The sequence below is a fragment of the Pagrus major genome, chromosome 14, assembly GCF_040436345.1.
Source record: "Pagrus major chromosome 14, Pma_NU_1.0".
NCBI lineage: Eukaryota > Metazoa > Chordata > Actinopteri > Spariformes > Sparidae > Pagrus > Pagrus major.
In genome coordinates, this window is record NC_133228.1 from 21,342,239 (window position 1) to 21,358,975 (window position 16,737).

The window sequence follows — 16,737 nt, forward strand, 5'->3', positions numbered from 1 at the left end:
TAACGAATAAACTCTCATATTTTATCAGTTTCACACAGACTGTCCTTAGAATTCAAGATGAACTTTTTAGTTAGAGGTGAAGTTTGGTGTCCGGACTTTCCCCCCGAGTACCGAACTGACGCACAAACACATACGTCAAACTCTCATTTAGACAGATAACATCGAAACAGTCTCACTCATTTTGGGCATTTTGAGTCTTTCTTATGAAAGAGAGAAGAAAGGGAAAGTTTGTAGTTGTGTTTTTTGTCAGATGTGTCTCCATGATCCAGTTTTCCTTTTCCTCTGGACCAAACTGTGGTGCTGAAAGACAGCTCAGCTCTCAGCTCGCGGCTCACAGTCCAGATCTCAGAGCGCTGCATGTAAATCAGTCGCTCGCTGCCGTTTCAACTCGAACGCCGTCTAGTTTTATTGTTAACATTACAGACGCGTCTGAATGCCGCTCATTTGAGGCACCATTGTTGCAACAGAGGCCGAATTTTCCACTTTGATTAGAGCAGATCATCAGCCGCGCACAGGCGGAACGGAGGGGCGCAAATCTGCGGAGGGGCCCTCAGAAGCGGTCCGGAGGAGGCTTTGTGTGTGATTTGATACACCCGGTATGGTTACAGTAGCGTGGACGCGCCGAGATCTGTCGATTATTGTCGCTTTGAGGAGAGAAGAATAATAAAACACGTCTTTCAGCGCGGAACAAAACCAAGACCAAACTGTAACACCCCCTCTAATTTTCTGTGTGTGTATCTGCGCGCGTGCATGTGCAATAAAACACGTGAAAAGAACAAGTTACTTTCCAGAATGTGCGTAATTTTTCAGTTTTTACGCGTGAACATCCTGTGTGTGTGTGTGTGTGTGTGTGTGTGTGTGTGTGTGTGTTTCTGTGTCTGGTTGTGAGTGTTTGTTTATTTGCGCGTGCATGTGCGACCAAGCACAGAGGAACCAGAACCTGGGTTTTACGCACGAAGTTTCTCCTCTATCCGTGTTTGTGTCTTGTCCACAAGTAATCAATGTATGTTTGTGTGTGTGTGTGTGTGTGTGTGTGTGTGTGTGTGTGTGTGTGTGTGTGTGTGTGTTTGCGCGTGCTTGTGCGGGGAGTACATGTCCAATGAAACAGGTTGGAACCAGAAGATCACTTCAGTTTGTGCGTATTTTTTATTTTTTTTACGCATGGAGCTCTTCTCTGTCCGTGTTTGTGTCTTTCCTATTACAGATTAATTGGTGTGTGTGTGTGTGAGAGAGAGAGAGAGAGAGAGAGAGAGAGAGAGAAAGGGAGGGGAGAGGGAGAGGGAGAGGGAGCGAGAGCTTGCGCGTGCATGTGCAGTGCATACATGCGCAATAGAACAGAGAGGAACCAGTTTAGGATTGTTTTATCAGGTTTTACGCACGAAGTTTCCTCTCTATCCATGTTTCTGTCTTTTGTACAATGAATTATAGTCTGTGTGTGTGTGTGTTTGCGCGTGCGTGCGTGCGTGTACGGCACGTGCGTGTGTAATTAAACGGGTTGGCACCAGAAGAAGAAAGTTTTTCAGATGTATGTGCGTATTCTTCCCGTTTTTACGCATGCAGTTCTCTATCCGTGTTTGCGTGTACTCACACACTGAAACCGTTTATTTCTGTGTGTGTGTGTGTGTGTGTGTGTGTGTGTGTGCAGATCACCTCTGTCCACCCACCCCCCACCCCACCCCCCCATTCAACGTTTCTTTATTTCTGTGCGCGTTCGTCCGTGCACGCGCGTCCTGAAGAGGGGGGATTGTAATAAATTGTGCAATTTTTCTGCGGTGGCAGTGGCATTCAAAATCAAGCTTGCATTGAAGAGCCCCCACCTCACCTCGCCCCAGCCCCCCTCCCTCCCTCACCCACTACCACTACTTTCTTTTCTTTCCCTCCCTCCCTCCCCCCTCATTCTCTCTCCCTTTTTCTGGCCCAGCAAGAGAGTTTAGAAAAGAAGCGTGGGTTCTATTCAGCCTCCCCCTGCACCCCTTCGCCATCGCCAGGCTTTCTGAAACCTATCCATGCCCTGTCAGTGTGCTTCCAGAGTCCAATTAGCGCTTTGTGAGGACTTTCTCCCTCTCTGCTGCTGCTGCTGCTGCTGCTGCTTGCTGCTGGTCTTCCTCAGGCTGGGAGGGCGCTCATTTTTTTCTTGAGGGGCTTTCCAGTCATAGCTGAGTGTAATAATTAATATGACATCTGGGCGCCTCTTTTTAACCACTTTCTGTATTTTTTTCTCTCTTGTCTTTTCTGTCGCTTGTGCGGAGACAATAAAACAAAACACTCACAAGCAGCCATATCATCCAGACCGTCTTTGTGTGTGATGTGAGGGATAATCTTTCAATTTGTTTGTCATTAAAAACAGATTTTCTGACCGCGTTTTGTTTTCTTTCGGCAGGTGCACCAATGGATGTATGTTTAAAGCGGTTTAAAGACTAAAGTTTAGCCTCGTAACATCATTTAAAGCAGCTTCTCTTTTGAAAAATGTGCAAAAAACTTTTTCTGAGTTTAATGATTCTGTGTATTTAAAACATTTTTGAAAAATGCACAAACTTGAGTAAATACTGTGACATTTCAGCACACAGAAATGCACTAACACAGGAATGTGTTAGTGGCTCATCATCTACAAGTATAAGAATAAAGGGACACACTAATAAAGAGTTACACTAAAAGTTACAATTAACATTTTATGACCAACTTTTTCATTATTTACACCATTCATACAGGAGGACATCATGCATGTTAACTGACTGACATATACATGCAAGACAAAAAGGAAATGTAACAAAGTGAGGAGAAATATATTTTAAAAAATAATGACAAGAAATGTAAAAACAATACTTAGAAATCCACCCACATGGCATTTTTAAAACAGCCTTTTCTGTAATGGACTTCTGTCTCTGTGTTGTTTGTGTAAACACCTCCTCCCTCCTCCCTGTGGGGTTTTCTGCCTGACAGGACGAGTTGTAACTAAACACCGTCCTCTAGAGGACAACACTGGGAATGAACTATGAGAGTTAAAAAAAACCTTTTCCTCCCATTTTACAAAACTATAAAATACCAGACAGTAATGTAAATATGGTTGGGGTTAAAGGGTGAATAAAACTAAAAATAACAACAACAAATAAACATAAAGATTCAGCAGATGCAGTTTATATATGATAAGAGTCTTTAAGCATTTAGGGTTAGAGTGCTGAATGGTTTTAATGTACTGGTGCATGTTGTTTATGTAAATCTTTATCTTGATCAAGGTTTTTTGTTGTTAACATTTTTTTTCTGTGCATGTGAATTCTTGCTAAGAAGTATGAGAAAGGTAAAATATAAGGTATAATGTTTTCTTTTTTTATGTGTAAATGTGTGAAAATGATGGCTGCTAGAAGGTTGTTTCATTATAAAGTCCACAGAAAAGGCAAGTTATATCAATGCCATTTTAAAAATGCTCTCAAACATGTTTTGTTGGATGACACTGATGAAGAATATTGAGATTTGTTAGTCATCAAATATCTTTAAGCCATGATCTAAACTTTTCTGCACTGGGTATTTGAGACAGTAATTGTTTACATGCGTAGTAGTGATTTTATTTTTTTAAAGAGGGACCTGAATGCTGCTGGTTCGGGTTGAAAAAACATATTTTTCCTGTTGTGTTATTTATTAAAGGCAACAAAAAGGAGGTGGGAGTAAAAATAAAGCTATTTAATTATGTTGTAGTGCAGTAAACCACCGCCGGATGTCACTATTTCCTCCCTTATTTGATAAAACAACAGCGCCAATCCACATTTAATTAAAAATCAGATGTTTAAAAGCGTTTTTAAATATATATCAAAGTCAAAAGTTTTCATAGGGATGTGTTTAATATGAAATTTTGGTACCACAATCCTAAAATTACCGTTTTAAAGTTTCGCGATTTAGACATTTTTGTCTCTAATGCTCTTCCGTACATTCTGCGGTCACGTGCCTTTGTTTACCAGGAAGTAGCGTGCGTGCTACCTAGCTGCCTACCTAGCTAACTATTCCACCTTAAAACATAAATACACGCTTTAAAATCACTCGACAAACGGGCATTTTAAACAGCAGCGCATTAATAAGGATGCGCTTGATGTTGAAGAGGCTAACGTTGGTGTTAGCCTCTTAGCTTCTGGGAGCTAACGTCAGCTAAGCTAGCTGTCCGCTTCAGTAACTAGCGGCTAACGTTAGCAGCTAACGTTAGCAGCTATGCGCTCGTTAAACTACGTTCAGCGGGTCAGTTTGGACTTTACAGGGACTCTGTTTCCTCATGCGATCTGTCTGGGAGATGCAGACAACGACTCGGTAAAGAAAAGCTATGTTAACTTTTTATTTGTTTTAGTTTCATGTGCTTAAAGCTGCACAACGTTACATCCAGAGCTGAACAAGCGTCTCCTGTGAATTTAAAGGGGCTTACAAGTATCTTAACTTCGTCTCAAATCAAGGACAAAAAGACATTGTGTGCAAAATATATATTCAAATATTATATGATATATAAATTATACAATATATCAAAGTTCGTGTCAGCAAAGCGTTTCTATTTCTACTGTGTGCTTGTCTAAATAAATAACTTTACAAGGGCATCTAAGAAAAATTTGAATATCATGGAAAAAATGATGAAAATCAAAAGTCCAGACTCAATGATAAGTAATCAAGCCCAGCAGATTGATTAGCTAGGCTGATATATCAGCTGATACTAGTTTATTACAGATATATATCAATATCAGTATGTTTTGGCTGATAAATGACAAGAAAGACATGTTATCTATAGTTTGTCCACCAGAGAGCACCAAAATGTCCTATCTATCAGAAATCACACCAGTATTGGGCTCAAACTTTCCTTATAAATCTGTCTGTCTTACATTATTAGATTATAAACTATATAATAATAACATTATAGTATAATAATGTTGAAATGTCCTCGCTGTACTCTGTGCATGCAGCCTTTTTCTTGATTTTACCAACCTAGAAGATAAATAAGTCACAGTGGTTTAGTGGTATAGGTTGTAAAACTCATAACATTTGTTCTGTATCATATCAAAGTTAATGTGCTCTCTGTCTCCATTTTACTGCAGTTGAACGAGCTGGTTGTCGGCGACACCAGTGGAAAGCTGCTCGTGTACAAGAACGACGACTCCAAACCCTGGATCACCAGAACCTGTGTGGGCATGGTCAGTACAGAAACCAACCTGAAAACGCTCGTGATCTCATTGTGAGATTGTTTCTCTTACTCATCTCCTGATTTATTTTTTTTTTTATTTATCCAGCTGACCTGTGTCGCAGTTGGAGACGTCTGCAACAAAGGAAGGGTGAGTTATAAAAAGATGAATGATCCGCAGCGGTGAATCAGAATATTCTGGTGGTAGAGAGTGTGTTTTTGTTCCGTTTGACAGAACTTTGTGGTCGCTGTTGGAGCTGAGGGCTGGTTTCACCTCTTCGACTTGACAGCTGCCACTGCGAGTAAATCAGATTCATCCAGTCAGCATGAATTCACATCCTTTGAAGATCAGAAGCCTCTCTTCACCCAGCACATTCCTGCCAACACCAAAGTCATCCTGATCAGTGATATCGGTAAATCCTGGCTCCACTTTCTCGCTGCTATACGTCCATCTTGTGTGTTGAGCTTGTGAGTTTGACTGCATGGTGTGCACGTCCGTACTGTAGACGGTGACGGGCGCTGTGAGCTGGTGGTGGGCTACACAGACCGAGTGGTGCGAGCTTTTCGCTGGGAGGAGCCGTCAGAAGGTTCAGATCTGGGGTCTGGACAGCTGGTCCTGCTGAAGAAATGGCTGCTGGAGGGGCAGGTAGACCTCAAACCAGAAACTTGGAAGCCCCTCACTGATTATCTGACATGTAAGCTCATCGTCTTATTAATCTAAACTCTGAATGTTTAATAATAATGTCTGTGGTGCAGGTGGACAGTTTGTCAGTGAACCCGGGTCCAGAAGGTTTACCGGAGCTCATGGTGTCTCAGCCGGGCTGCGGTTACGCCATCCTGCTGTGTTCCTGGACACAACATGACTCCAGCGGCTCTGGAGAAGAAGCCCCTGCCACCCCCGGGAGGTAGACAACCTGTCACTGTTACAAACTAAAGTTACAGATGTTCAAATGTAAGAAACTCTGATCGTTTGCATGTTTTCTTTGCTCGCAGTGAGGGACCCTCCAGAGATGTAGTTCTCCATCTGACCACCGGGCGGATACACAACAAGAATGTTTCCACTCATCTTATTGGCAGCATCAGCAAAGGTACCGGAGAAAACCTGAGTCCGCTCTGTTGTTGTTTACTCTGAACAACACGTCGTATTCTGTAAGTTACTCATAAGTTATATTTAATGTTTCTCAACAGGTTCAAAAGAGGAATCTTCTAAATGTGGCCTGTTTGCTCTCTGCACTTTGGATGGTGAGTCATGAGCATTTTGGATGTGATGTTTGGCTTCGATTGTCTGAAAATTGTTGGTTTAGGTGCCTGAAAACTGCCTGAATGTTGCTCTTAAAGTTGTACGCTCTCTGTATTACTATATATTATTTTCCCCACGTGGATCCCTGTAGTTCTGACGATGCAGGTCATCAAAACTGTCCAATCACTGCGTTTCTTGTTAATCTGTAAAGCCAATGTGAACGAACTGGACCAGAACTAAATGCCACCTAATCAGTCGACACAATGTATTTTACATGGCAGGTATAAAGTGCCGTATGTCGCCTGTATAATGCAGTAGCAGCACGAACCCTTCAGCATGTGTCGGTGGCTGTCGGCCAATGTTGACGCTCCTCCTGGCAGACGGCTCTCGGAGCAGCTGGAGAGTCCATCAATATTTAAAGAAGAGAGGATCTTCGGGGATTATCGTCACTGAAGCCTTCCGGCTGCCAACATTTTACTCTCATAATCTCCCTCCTGTCGACACCCCGATGTGCTAACACAGAGAACAGAAATTAAAATACCATTAGAGGCTTTTTGAATTATATCCAACAAACTATTACTGGCTGTATTTCAGTTTCTGTTTGTCGAGGATATCACGGTGTGAGGAGGATTTCAGAGCAGCATCGACTGTCTCACCTTCTTGGAAACAAGACGTTTATTATTTATAACTGGACTGAACTCAGAGTTTTTTATAATAAACTTTTCATTGTTTCCCTTTTCATAAAAAGTCTTTTCATAACCCATATTAAAAACAAACAGAACTGAGCTTTAATATTTGACTTTAATCTCTTTTTGCCTCTAAATGTTCCAGGTACCCTGAAGTTGATGGACAGCTCAGAGCAGCTGCTGTGGTCCGTCCAGGTGGATCATCAACTGTTCGCCCTGCAGAAGCTCGACGTTACTGTGAGTTTGTTCTTAATTATTATTAATTGATAGAAGTATTTTTTATTTATTTTTTGCATTTTTCTTTGTCTAAAAAATGTAATGTTTTAGATATTGAGATGAATAAATAGATGAAGATGAACTAAATTTCACATAAAAACAGATAATTTGCAGTCAGACTTTTTTAATCTGTGTTTTGGTGCTACAGCTCAGCGTTCTTTTGTGGTGGATCCTCTTTTTCTCCTTCAGATTTGTGTGTTTTCTTTCTGCTTCAGTCTAAAAAAGCCACTTCAGAGTGAATAGCCAGTTTTCACAAGTGTTACTGTATTTAAATGTGCCTTTGTCGGGTTATTATTACCAGTATCGGCACCATTGCGCTGTATTTCCTCTAAAAGTTACTGTATTTTCATTGAAAACATAAAAAAAGTGTAAAAAAATCAGCACTATATCCATTTATTTAGAGAATGATGGCGAGGATGTGTGTTTGCTTCCAGGGAGACGGCAGGGAGGAGGTGGTCGCGTGTGCCTGGGATGGTCAAACCTACATCATCGACCACAATCGGACAGTAGTACGGTTCCAGTTCGACGAGAACGTCAACGCCTTCTGTGCTGGTGAGGGACCTCATACTTCAGCCCCAAACTATCTCATGCATTAGCTTAGCTTAGCTTAGCAGAAAGACTGTAAAACAATGGGAAACAGCTAGCGTTGTTCTGTCTATAGGTTGAAAACACACCTACAAGTGCCTCTGAAGCTCAAATATTTAACATATTGTATGTCTTTTTTGTGCTGCCTCTTCTTCCCTATCTCCAAGACAACTGTCTCCCTGGTGGAGACCAATAAAGTAACCTTGACCTTAACTTCTTTTAAATCACTTCTGAAAACCCACTTTTTTTAGATTTGCATTATGTGAAGTGATCTTTTCATTCCTCCTTCTGCTCTTAGTCTACGTATTCCTCTCATGCGATGTCCTTTTCTTACATCCTTTACTGCTTTTGTTTTATCTATTTTATTATCCTTTATTCTTTTTACAGCTCCGAATCTTTTTATCTGTTCTGAAGTCATCTGATGTGATGTCATCTTTGTATCGTCTTTTATTGTTTTTATTCTTTTATTTATCTCTGTATTTGCGTTTTGTCCGTGATTTTGCTTGTTTTATCGCTTTTATTCCTTCTACATTTATCCCTCAGCTTCCTTGCGTTTGTCTTGACTGTTGAGTGTTTATTCTGTAGTATTGTCTTCCTGAGTTTCCTGCTTGTCAAAGCACCTTGTAAACTCTGTTTTTTAAAAGTGCTATATAAATAAAATGTATTTATTTTATTTAAAAAGGTGATGGCCCCCCGAGTGGCCAGAAAAGTAGTTAATGCAGATTTAACTTACTTCAGAAATAACTCATTATAGCTTCTCTCAGCATTCTTCTTCTTTTTGGCTGCGTCACATAGTTTTATCGTGGCCCAACAGTTAATATCTCCGTAAGTCTCTGCAGCCCAGCTTCCTTGGATGGTTGAGTGGATACATCCCATGTCACCAGTAGGTGGCAACGTTGAGCTTCATGTTCCCCCAGTCTTTATACACTCCCTCTCCTCCTCTTCAGTTTGTCCTCTCACATCTTTATGCAGTGTTTGATCAAGCCACAGTGAATTTGAGGGAGCTAATATGCCATGTACAGCTGCAAGTGGATTAGAGAAAGAGACAAGAGACTTTGTTTGATCTGCCCGTTTCCACTGTCGACTGTTTCTTTGCACCTACTGAGTCCCCCCCCCTCCCATCCTCTGTCCCCTCAGCCTGCTCTCTGTGATCATTAAGGCAGATTAGATTGGTTTCCTTGTTTGTGTGGATGCTGGCTCTGCTACAGGGGAAAATATTAGCAGCCGGGCAGCGGAGGATTGCTGATGTGTTCATCTGTATTCACACAACACGCCAAACCACAGCATGATGAGGAAAAGCTTCCTGTAATAAATGCAGCTGTTGTTGCTGCTTCTTGTGTGTTCGCAGGTCAGTACACATGTAAGGAGGGTAAGAACGGCCCCTGTCTGGTCTACGTGAGCTTCAGTCACAAAATCTACGTCTACTGGAAGGTGGAACTGGAGCGCATGGAGTCCACGAACCTGTTGAGGGTGCTGGAGGAGAAACCGGAGTTTAAGAGCCGCCTGAGGGAGCTGGGAGTCGGTGAGTACGCCAACAACTAGAGAGCATCCTTCATCAGGTTCGCACCGACGCCTCGTCTGTTTGTGGTTGTGATTGGACAACTTGTCTGATGTAAAACTCAGACGCTGACCAGAATACTAATGAGGAGGGACGACACAAACGATCTCCACATGACAGATTTTTACCGCTAACAAGCTCAGGCATGCTCGCAGGTTTAATAGGCCTCATGCAAGAACAAGTCGTACATACAGATAATAAAGGTTGGAGGCACTTCTGCATTGGCTTCACTTTTCAGACCTGGAGGGTCCGCCCATGTCGTATACAGTTAACATTACACCTGCTGAACATCAACATTTTAGCATTGTCACTGTGAGCTCGCAAGCATTTAGCTCAAAGCACAGTTGTCCCTATAATTAGAGCCTTACAGAACTGCTAGCATGGTTGTACACTTTTAGTCTTGTTGTAGCATCTAATTTTATCTTATTCACAGTCACAGAAAAGCTCTGCTCTGTTGACACATCGTTAGCAGCTATATTTATAGTCCAGAACTGTTTTGAGTCCCCTAACTGCTGAATATGTTGTGTTTTTGTCTGCTGATCTCCAGCAGCAACACTTGAAGCTCTGCAGCGTTCGTTTCTTATTTCGTCCCTTGGAGACGTATTAATGAGTGGAACTTTGTTATGTTTGGCAAACAAAAGACACAAACACAGGACACCTCAGAAGGCAGGGTGAGAAACAAGAAACTTTAATAACTAAGCTGAGTCCACAAAAACAAAGCCGAGAATCCAACAGAGCAAAAACTAAACAAACCGATACAAACGAGGGAGAGCAGAGGAAAGCAGCAAAACAGAACTGAGGAACAGACGTGAAAAGACAGACGAACTGACAAAGACAGGGAGAAAAACACAGGCTTAAATACACAAGGACTATTTAACTAGTTAAACACTGGTCAACAGAGAAAAGGGGCTGGGAAGAGACAGTTAATCAGACAATGACACATGAGATAAAGCTATAAAATAAAACAAACTTACCAGTAAATGGAGCAGAACAGGAAAACCTTATGTCGCAGTTTAGGGGCATCAGTTATACGAATGAACAGCTGGCGCTCATCAAGTTGGATCAAGCGATTTACGGCAAGTTTGTGCAGTCAGAGTAAGTTGAATCGGAGTTGTATCACTCGTACGAACAAGAGCTACAGAAAAATGATCTACACACATGTACGGGAAAAGGCCCGAGAGGAAATTCAACCAGAAAAACCTGAAATATTTTCATTTCTGTGTCCAAACGTATATAAATCTGTAGCCTGTCAGTCAACTGGGCTGCAAAGTATTTTTAGCGAGGCTGTAATCCCTCAGCACACAGACCACAGGAGCTGAGGATGCTGCTCTCTGACTCTTTCTCTTTATCTCGCTCAGTGGAAAATTGTGTTTCTGCCGTCCAGAGTCTTTCCAAACGCAGTCCTCCTGACAGACACAAGGTTTAACCAAGCCAATAACTTGGTTAATCATTACGAATGCGGCACAATGTTTATTTATTTCCTGCTAATTTCCTTCATTAGAACATCAACCTCGCCTCTGTCCTCGTGCGTTTTCAGCCTGGATGCATGCCGTATGTAAAAACGTTGTTACAGGAGAGGATGAGTCTGATTGAATTATAAAGGAGTCCGTGCTTTTTCGGTCTGCATGGATGACCAGCAAGTCAGCCGTCAGAAAAACACTGTGAAACGAGTGGAAACTTATTTAGCGAGGAAGATTGATGACGACACACGAACACATGATTGTGACTGCAGGATGAAAACGCAGGTTCCAGCTGATTCTCCTGAAGCCTGCTCTCGGTGGTGTCAGCGTAGCTCCCTGCTGCCTCTGTTAATAATTCAACCTCTGGGCCTGCCATCTTTCTTTTTCAGTATGATTTCGCAGCCTTGTTGTTACCTAACCCAGTGGTGAAAATGTTGTGATGTAGCAGCCAGGGGACGAGGAAAGAGAGAGGAGGAGAGAGCGAAGAAAAAAGAGACAAGTGAGGGGAAAGAAAAAGTGTGAAAATGTGTCGAGTGCGGAGGAAGTGATGGTTGGCTTTGTGTTTGTCCACACATGTCAGATCTCCGTCATCAGAAATTGCTTGTCACGTGCACTCTCACTTAAACATACAACCCTTAAATATGCATGACATCAAACACCACAAGTCAAAAATGAAAGCTGTGTCAGCCGCCTCGCTCTGACCTCCTACAAATGTCAGCAGCAGCTCGCAGTCTCTTCCCTGCTGCTCATTCACCTTAATAACCGGCCTCTCAGTCGGCCTGTCGGTCCTCCATCACAACGTGCAAAGGTTTTTAAATATTGACAGTTCCTCCTGCGTGGCTGCCGGTTTCAGTTTAATCATCAGCTAGTTTCGATTGGGAGAGTGCTGCAGGAGAGAGGTGTAGTGAGCAGTGCAAGGTAAGGAATATTTTATCACACTGGAAGAAGTGTATATTTGGGTTATTTAACATACATGTAAGCAGGACTTTTTGTAGCTAGTGGAGGTGGAGGTAATCGAACTACTTTATATACTGTTGGGTGGTTTAATCTAGAAGGATGCATCATGTTTTATAAACTGATCTTTCTTTTACTGAATCTTAATGTGCAAAGTAATCAGAAGCTTTAGTTTTCAGATGCCGAATGTGGTGGAGTAAAAAAATACAACACTTCTCTCTGAAATGTGGTGGAGGAGTATAAAGTAGCAAAAAAATGGAAATACTTACTTAGACTTAGACTTAGACTTAGACTTCACTTTATTGATCCCGTTGGGATGACTCCCTCAGGGAAATTGAATTTCCAGCAGCATACAGTTCACGAGAAAATAGACTCTTAGCAAAAATAGAAAATAAAGATAGGAATAGAACAAAATACAATAGAATACAATAAAAATAGATTAAAATAAAATAGGATAAATAAAATAAAATAAAATAAATGTGAATGTAGGACTGTATATTTGTTATTGTACAGAAATTATTGCACGAAAGTGAGAGTGTCCAGGTATGTATGTGAATAAATAGATAAATAGATAAATAAGTTGTTGCACAGTGAAATCACAGTATTGCAGTATTGCCGGTTATTTGTTTCCTCCTATTTCCTCCTCCCCCCAAGTGAGGAGTTGTACAGCCTGATGGCATGAGGGACAAAGGAGTTCTTAAGTCTGTTGGTCCTACACTTGGGAAGGAGCAGTCTTTCACTGAACAGGCTCCGCTGGTCACTGATGACGGTGTGCAGAGGGTGGCTGGTATTGTCTATAATATCCAGCAGTTTTTCCAGTGTCCTCCTCTCTGCCACCGTCACCAGAGGGTCGAGCTTCATGCCGACCACAGAGCTGGCCCGCCTGATCAGTTTATCCAGTCTGGATGTGTCCTTCTTGGATGTGCTGCCCCCCCAGCACACTACAGTGTAAAAGAGGACACTGGCAACCACAGACTGGTAAAACATCCACAGCAGTTTGCTGCAGATGTTGAAAGACCGCAGTCTCCTTAGGAAGTACAGCCTGCTTTGCGTCTTCCCATACAGGTGGCTGGTGTGTGTTGTCCAGTCCAGTTTATTATCCAGCCACAGCCCGAGGTATTTGTATGAGTCCACAGCCTCCACCTCAGGTCCCTCTAGCAGGACTGGTCGCGGTTTTGGTCTAGACCTCCTAAAGTCAATGACCAGTTCCTTCGTCTTAGAGGTGTTGAGCTGTAGGTGGTTGGTGCGACACCAGACAGCAAAGTCCCCCACCAGACTCCGATACTCCTCCTCCCTGTCATCCCTGATGCATCCAACGATGGCTGTGTCATCGGCGTACTTCTGTATGTGACACAGCTCCGAGTTGTAGCAGAAGTCCGAGGTGTACAGGGTGAAGAGAATGGGGGCCAGCACTGTTCCCTGGGGGGCTCCGGTGCTGCTGACCACAGTGTCAGACGTGGTGTCCTTCAGCTTGACGTACTGTGGCCTGTCGGTGAGATAGTTGGAGATCCAGTCCACCAGGTAGGGGTCTACTCCCATCCTGTTCAGTTTGTAATTACTTATTTGTCTTGAATACAGTACTTGAGTAAATGTACTTTTCGCCACGAGAAGCTGGTTTTTAAAGTGTTTTATGACAGTAATGACAATAATTATGACATTTCAGCTCAGACTCTCTCTAGAACAAGTAGCCCATTAATTAACTCGAGTAGCTAACTAACCTGCAGCTGCTTCATAGTTTCATGGCTTCATCAAGATCCAAAATAACTTTTAATGTCCTGAATACTATTTAAGGTATTGGGGAATGAGACTCAACAAACAACTTTCTCCAGAGTCGCCTCTCCTCCAATTATTTTCACATTTGTTGCCAAACGCTTAACAAAAACCTCGTGATATGCATGAAACATAATATTTATGAAAAGCAGCTGCAGCAGGTGCTATTAAAATTACATTAGATTCACATTAGAAGGGAGGACAGACTTCATTACAGCTCTTACAAGAGAACCAGATCAGAAATGTAAAAACTGCAGTGCTGGAGGGTAAGGATAATGGTCACTCCTGGTTCTGCAGGTGAAATTACCATCTTCTGTCTTCCTGTTGCCTGCATATTAACAACATGGCTAACGGCTGCAAATGTACCACGCTGTACCAAGAATTAGCATAATACAGTGCAACAATCATAACTACGAGCATCAGGGGTGGAAATCTAGACACCTCACGATTTCATTCTGTTTCAGAGGGCTACGCTGTGATGTGTCTACTTGATGTATTTTTTTCTGACCATGTGAAAACAAACTGAATTTACTTCATTTATCTTTGCTCACTCTCACCAAAACCCAAGAAGTAGCCTAGCTTTGAATGTAAACACAATGCACATGTTTACGACTGTTATTTTTCTACTTTCCAACGGTCTCAGTCGTGAGTAACGTGCAGCCCGTTCTTACAAAAGTGTTGGAGATAATCTTAATGTCGAGAATTAGGTTTCACTTTTCTGATTTTTCACTTTTCTGCACTGAGAAATAATCTTTTTGGAGGGATTTTAATGCTAGCATTAGCATTTAAAGGAGCAATTTGCAAGATATGGTCGGAGCATGTAGCATGCTAACCAGCTAGCCCCAGCCTGTCCTGTCTCCTAATACCACTTTGTACTGCAAGAGGCGACAGTCTTATAGGAGTCTTATTAGTTTTGCACGTATCTGCTCATAAATGTCTGAACAAAATATCTTGGAAATCCATCCAAAAGTTGTTGAGACATTTCAGTCCGGACCAAAATAGTTTTCACAACAACATTTGTGAGTGCTCGCCCTGGACATGCTTTCCAATATAGTTTGACTTCAGACCAAAGAAGAAGATTTTACTGGCAAGAAAGTCTTCACAAAGTGTCTCTTGTCAATATTCATTTCCACGCTTGTGTTTCTTCCCTCCACAGACACTGAGGACCCGGCAGCAGTGAGATCAGCGGTGGCAAACGCTCTCTACAAGGATTCTCAGACTTAACCATGCGACACGCATCGACACACTGCCTCTGTAAATACTCTGTTAATAAACACTGATTGCCTGTTTCCTGTGCTGCTGCTGGTCTTGTTATTTGTGTCCCCTGCAGACAGACGTGTCAGGTTCAAGTTTCTGATCTGCTCGCCCGACTTGGCTGTAATCTCAGATGTACACACTGCCTCTGTCATTAGTATTCTGTCTGCCCCGGTTGTTATTCACGAGGCTGAGAGTGGACGAAAGCACGAGGCACAATGCAGGGGGAAACGCTATACTGTTTCACCTGCTGTTTTCACCGGTGAGTGTGTGAATGCGCGAGTGAGGAGGATCAGCTGAGGCTTTATGTCGCTGTCAGTCAGCGATGACAAGCTGATGAAAAGACCTCTCTGATTAAAGATAGTGAGTGCCGCTCTTCTTTTCATCCCCTTTAGTCCCTTTCTTTTATCTGGTGTATCATCTCCAAGACAAAAAGCGCCACAGATCTTACATAATCCAACATTTGTTACATAATGAGATTTACATAGCAGCAAGACGGCAGTGTTTGTCAGCCGAGCGGCAGAGAGCCTGCCGGGCTTTATTGGGGGGGAATCACCCACTGTTCTCCCAACGGGAGCATCCTATAACCACCTATGTACACTGCCTCTCTTATTCTCATGCAATATAAATGAGCTGTGTGTGTGTTGGTGTGCCTCAGGGTAAACGCAGGCTCAGGTGTCCCGGTAGGCCACAGCCTCTCATCTCTAGTTGTGTGTCTGCCCTTTAGAGACGTGCCAGGGGAAGGTTTTCCCTATAGGAGCATGTGGCTGCTCTCAGTTGTTTGACTTTTGTTGCCTTCACACTGAAAAGTGAAGTCCTCCTCATCACAATTTAACCGTTGAGTAGGTGGATGTTTATTTTAAGTTGCATGAAAGCGTAGTTTTGTTATTCCAACAGATAACTCGCCAAATGTAGCACCGTTGAAGACTTTTGAACCGTCCACTCATCTAAAATTGTTAAAGTTCACACAAAAATGAAAATTCAGTCCTTATCTACTCGCCCTTGAGCCGGTGGAGAGTTTGGTGATGTTACAAAACATTTATGGAGCGTCACAGCAAAACAGTGTTGCAGCATTCTCCTAAACAACTGAAGCAGATGGAGAGAGATGTTTTAAAACGTAAAAACAAAGATTTGAGAAGACGTTATTCATTAAATCTTCACTGTAGCTGCTAAGCTAGAAGCATGGGTATGAGCTCGACCGCAAGCCGAGGGTGTAAATAACATTTCTTCAAATCAATTTGGGATCTCGAGGCTTCTGAAGACTTGGATTTCTCCAGACGAGCTGTATGGAGCCATTTTATGTTTTGTAGGGGTCCAAGCCCCAAACACTGCAGCACGGCTCCCAGTGCCAGCTGGACTAACCTGTCGCCACATCCAGCTCTGGCTTCTGCTCACATTCTCCCTCTGCAGAAGTAGCTCGAGGTCCTGCAGTTTACACTGAGGGCGATAATCTGCTATCAACCTGCGACCTCTGTCACACCTGTGGGCCTGCAGGTCCGACTCGACAGGTGTGACCTTTAAGTTAGAGCTCATTCTGGAGATTGTTGGACACAGTTGATCATTTTAATCAACTAAAACTTCCCTCTATTATTCTCCATCTCCTCAGTTTTGATCGGTATCATTTTAATAAGGGAACTCAATAAAGGCTAATGTCTTTTGGCTCGTTGCACCTCATCAGTGTGCATCGTAAAAAGAACAAGAGTCCAGAGTATTTTGCAGCTTATGTCATGATTTATGATAACAATATGTCTTCATGTCAGGTTGTCCTTTAGATTAGTGGTCGAGTCGTGATAAGTTAACCCACTTACTGT

At 42.5% G+C, this 16,737-nt stretch overlaps 1 protein-coding gene across 1 annotated transcript; it reads left to right on the forward strand.

Annotated features, from left to right (window-relative positions):
• Positions 1 to 3,931: 3,931 nt before the first annotated feature.
• On the forward strand, positions 3,932 to 14,961 carry itfg2 (integrin alpha FG-GAP repeat containing 2). Its single transcript, XM_073480896.1, has 12 exons — positions 3,932 to 4,290; positions 5,061 to 5,156; positions 5,253 to 5,294; positions 5,379 to 5,556; positions 5,650 to 5,789; positions 5,900 to 6,048; positions 6,137 to 6,231; positions 6,332 to 6,385; positions 7,215 to 7,306; positions 7,780 to 7,897; positions 9,279 to 9,452; positions 14,829 to 14,961. Exons 1-12 carry the CDS (start codon positions 4,195 to 4,197, stop codon positions 14,894 to 14,896), a joined length of 1,302 nt encoding a protein of 433 aa, XP_073336997.1. The 5' UTR covers positions 3,932 to 4,194; the 3' UTR covers positions 14,897 to 14,961.
• Positions 14,962 to 16,737: the final 1,776 nt, after the last annotated feature.

Excerpts from the sequence above, each read along its gene's own strand:
- itfg2 (XM_073480896.1), top strand. The coding sequence starts at position 4,195 with ATGCGCTCGTTAAACTACGTTCAGCGGGTCAGTTTGGACTTTACAGGG. Across the intron at positions 6,232-6,331 it reads TATTGGCAGCATCAGCAAAG|GTTCAAAAGAGGAATCTTCT; the intron begins GTACCGGAGAAA and ends GTTTCTCAACAG. Across the intron at positions 6,386-7,214 it reads TGCTCTCTGCACTTTGGATG|GTACCCTGAAGTTGATGGAC; the intron begins GTGAGTCATGAG and ends TAAATGTTCCAG.